This window comes from Nicotiana attenuata, unplaced genomic scaffold, assembly GCF_001879085.1.
Source record: "Nicotiana attenuata strain UT unplaced genomic scaffold, NIATTr2, whole genome shotgun sequence".
NCBI classification, from domain to species: domain Eukaryota; kingdom Viridiplantae; phylum Streptophyta; class Magnoliopsida; order Solanales; family Solanaceae; genus Nicotiana; species Nicotiana attenuata.
Window position 1 is genome coordinate 91,608 of NW_017673882.1, and position 4,617 is coordinate 96,224.

Sequence of the window (4,617 nt, forward strand, 5' to 3'; positions counted from 1 at the left end):
GACTCCCTATGAGTTACTTAAAGGGAGAAAATCAAATATATCCCATCTTAGGGCATTTGGATGCAAGTGCTTTGTGCACAACAATGGTAAAGACTCCCTAGGTAAGTTTGATCCCAGAAGGGATGAGGGAGCATTCTTGGGATATTCTTCACATAGTAAAGCTTATAAGGTATACAACAAAATAACTGTGTGTAGAAGAAAGTGTACATATGGTTTTTGATGAAACTAGCATTCTTTATGAGAGACAGGAACATGAAGATGAAACAATTGGGCTGGTAAGAAATTTAAATGAAATCACAACCCAGGCTAAAGCTGCACCAGAAGAAGGAATAGGTGATGGAACAGGTTCTTCTATTTAGGGCAACTTGACAGAGGGAACTGAACAAAGAGGAACTAAATCTCATACCTCGATGGAACCTGTCCATGAACCTGTTCCTCAGCAACAAAATATTGGAGAAACATCAAGAGGAAACAGTTGGTTGTGAAACCTTACAAGTACCAAAGTTATCATCCCATTGAGAACATAATTACTGATCCAACCTCTGGAATTAAAACCAGATCTTCATTAAAGAATCTTTGTGCTTTTGATGCTTTCTTATCTCTTTTTGCACCTAAAAATGTTGCTGAGGCTTTGCAGGATGCAGATTGGGTAAATGCAATGCAAGATGAACTCAACTAGTTTGAAAGGAGTCGAGTTTGGCACCTAGTACCAAGACCCAAGGACAGATCAGTAATTAGCATAAAATGGGTCTTTAGAAACAAACTTGATGAAGATGGAACAATTACAAGGAACAAGGCAAGATTGGTGGTTCAAGGATATAGCCAAGAGGAGGGCATAGACTATGATGAGACCTTTGCTCCAGTTGCAAGGTTGGAAGCAATAAGACTCATCATAGCCTTTGCTACTTATATGGAATTCACTCTTCACCAGATGGACTCAAGAGTGCCTTCCTCAATGGCTATTTAAAGGAAGAAGTGTTTGTCAAGCAACCTCCAGGGTTTGAAAGTAGGGAGTGTCCTGATCATGTGTACAAACTTGACAAGGCACTTTATGGGCTCAAGCAGGCTCCTAGAGCATGGTATGAAAGATTATCAAAATTCCTGCTTGAGCATGGTTACAAGAGAGGTAAAATCGATAACACTTTATTCTTGAAGGAAAATGATAAAGACCTTCTAGTAGTGCATATATACGTTGATGATATAATCTTTGGAGTAACTACTGATAAACTAAGTAAGGAATTTGCTAAACTAATGGGGAGTGAATTTGAAATGAGTATGATGGGTAAGCTTAATTTCTTGTTAGGCTTACAAATTAAAAAAACTCAAATGGAACAATGATCCATCAGCAAAAATATGTGAAAGAGTTGCTTAAAAGGTTTAAAATGGAAGAATCAAAAGAAATCGATACTCCTATAGCAACAACCACAAAATTGGATATAGACGAACCTGGTTCATCTGTTGATCAAAAGTTGTATAGGGTAATGATTGGTTCTATTTTATATCTCACTGCTAGCAGACTTGACATTGTTTTCAGTGTAGGTCTTTGTACTCGATTTCAGGCAAATCCAAAGGAGTCCCACTTGACTGCTGTCAAGAGAATATTGAGATACTTGAAAGGCACCACTGACCTTTGTCTTTGGTATCTAAAATGTAGTAATTTTAACCTAGTGGGATATGCTGACGCTGATTATGCAAATTTCCTTGTGGATAGGAAGAGAACCTCAGGTATGGCATGCTTTCTTGGTTCATGTCTTGTGTCATGGGCTACCAAAAAGCAAAATTCAGTGGCCTTATCTACTGCTGAAGCTGAGTATGTTGTTGTTGCTTCATGTTGTGCTCAATTGTTGTGGATCAAATAGCAATTATTGGACTTTGGAATTGATGTTGGTTGCATTCTCATATTTTATGATAACACTAGTGCCATTAGTATGACAAAGAACTCGGTTCATCATAAGAGAACTAAGAACATAGATGTTAGGCACCATTTTTTGAGGGACAACTATGAGAAAGGCTTGATCACTGTGGAGTTTTGTGCTACTAACAAAACAATTGCTGACATCTTCACAAAAGCCTTAAGTAGAGATCACTTTGAGAGGAACATGTTGGAATTATGGATGATTAAGATCACCTAAAAGGTCCAGTTCAAGGTTAAAAGAAAAAAAAATTGAAAACAAAATTTGGTTAGAAAATCTGTAAAATCTTGTACTTAAGTAGATTAGATCTTGCTCAATCTCATACTTTCAATAGTATACTCCTGTGCCATGTGTTAAAATGACTCATTAATCTCTAATGATCTTTTCTCTAGTTTGGCAAATCTAGACTTACACAAGAGAATTATCAGTAAAGAATCTGGTTCATCAAAATAACACGGTATGTTTTCTACCCTTTGCATAATTTGAAACAATAATATTTGAACCTGAGCAGAGCCCTACCTAAGTCCAAATTTCTCTTAAAGTTATCCAATTAATTTGAACCAATTCTGTTCAAAAGAATCCTAACCAAATTAAATCACCTAGATTCTAGGGAAGACTCCACCGTCTATTCAAAACTGACATTTCAGTTCGATTAGACTTCTAAAAGACTGATGAGCCTGTCGTTACCCATAAATTACCCACTCCCTTTAAATTGATCATCATCATCTCTGCCTTCTCTTCATAATTCTCAAACCGTCTAAAACACTTCCCATCTTCTCTCATCCTCCAAATTTCAATCTACCTTTCTTCTTTCTTCCAAGAACCAAGCACAAAATGACTAACCCCTCTGATAAACCCGGTACTCCCCCACCATGCTCCTCATCTTAAACCACTCCTCAGCCTAAGAAAAGAAAAGTAAAGATGTTTGCTCGAAAGAAAGTAGATGGGAGGGAATTATCAAAGAAATTAGACGCTCAATTGAAAGCTAGCCAAGCCCAAGAACCCCACAACTCTGAAGAATCCTACAAGTCTGCTACTGAGGGGGAAGAAACTGAGTCTTCTGATACTGAAAATGTAACTTCTGGCCCAGATACTACTACTGAGGTCATTTTTTAGTTGGCTGAAAATCTAAAGACTAGGTTTATTTTGGTTGGATCTATGGTGGATGTAGAAACTTCTGAGTCAAGAAAGAGAGGTGGTAAAAATAAAAAGGAAAAAGAAAAAGATAGTGAGGGTGTTCGAAGTTAAGAAAGGGGAATGGGGAAAAGAGTGGTTGATTCTTTACCCACTTCTGATAAAGGTAGAATGGCTATTTGTGGAGCAGAATCGGATAAAGTGGAGGAAAGTGCCAAGAAAATAAGGGAAGTAGGTCTGGCGAAGCCGCTAAAGGGCTGGTTAACCTTGGGCAAAAAGTAGATGAACCTGGTTCATCAGTTGAAGAAACCCTCGCAGACCTATTGAAGAAAGTAGGTGACAGCTACAACCCCAAGAAGAAGAGAACTTCCAAGGCTAAGACCCCTGGTATTGCTAGGTCTAACAAGAAAATGAAGGCCGCCCCTTCTGTCACTATTGAAATTCCTCCCACAAGAGGAAGAGCCACAAGAAGTCAGCTAAAGCAGAATGAGGAAGAGCTGCAGAGAGCCTTAGAAGAAAGCAAAAAGAAAAGGATGGACAAAGGGAAGAAGAAGGTGGGAGAGCCTGTTGAGGCTGTTGATGTTGATGAGATGGACCTGGTCCATCAAGATGAAGATGTGATTGCTGAAGTGGAGGTTCAGACTCCCAAGCCCAAGAAAGCCAAGACTTCTACTAAGAAGTCTACTTCTATGTCAAAGTCTGTTGAACCATCCACCCTGACAAAAAGGACCAGGTCTGCAGTGAAAACTAAAAAGGAAAATATTGCTGAGGAAGAATGGAGTGGATAGGAAGAGGAAGATGATTCAGATACTGAAAGGACAAGATGGCCAATTTTGGCTAGAGAACAATTCTGAAGGGCAGACTCCTCAGAGATTTGGAGGAGGAAGGAATGGTGTTACTTCTGAAAAAATTGGAGTAGCAAGGCTGGAAGCACATGATCCTTCAGATGGATGGCGGGTTGGCCAGGGATGAATTGTTGAGTTTATAGAAAATGGTGCAGTGAAGGATGAACGAGTTACCATCTTGGTGAAAGGGGTGCAAATCTCTTTCAATATGAAGGAGTTGGGTGAAATTCTAGGTGTACCTGCTGGGGGGTACAATGACTACAAAAAACTTAAGTGGCCAAGCCTAGAAAATATCCCTACTGCTCTTGCCATTACCAGAAAATTTGGTGACAATAAGGAGGAAATTGAGCCTAAGGCTGTGTACAAGAGTGAGGTGACGCCACCCCACAAAGTGCTGTTTGAATTCGTCAACAAATGTGTTCTGCCAAGGCAGGAAAGGAGGCATATTGCAAGCTTTGCGGACTTGGTCCTCATGGAGTGTTTGGACAAAGCAAATTAATTGGCCTGGATTTATAATCCAGCTTCTTGACAGGGTCTCATGCCATTCCCCATGGCTTCATTCTCACAGCTGTGCTCGCACATTTTAAGGTGCCTCTGAAGAAGTGGGAGGTGACCACAAGCAAAGATCACTTTGGGGCAAAAACTCTGATTGCTTGTGACTATGAGGTCCATGCCACTCCGAATGAACCTGGTTCATCCAAGAAGGCACCAGTCAATAACAAGGT

The 4,617-nt window shown here is 39.8% G+C and overlaps 1 protein-coding gene across 1 annotated transcript; it reads left to right on the plus strand.

The window, feature by feature from the left end:
• The first annotated feature begins 2,834 nt into the window (after positions 1-2,834).
• On the plus strand, positions 2,835-3,835 carry LOC109217535. Its single transcript, XM_019381795.1, has 2 exons — positions 2,835-3,017; positions 3,260-3,835. Exons 1-2 carry the CDS (start codon positions 2,835-2,837, stop codon positions 3,833-3,835), a joined length of 759 nt encoding a protein of 252 aa, XP_019237340.1.
• The last annotated feature ends 782 nt before the right edge of the window (positions 3,836-4,617 follow it).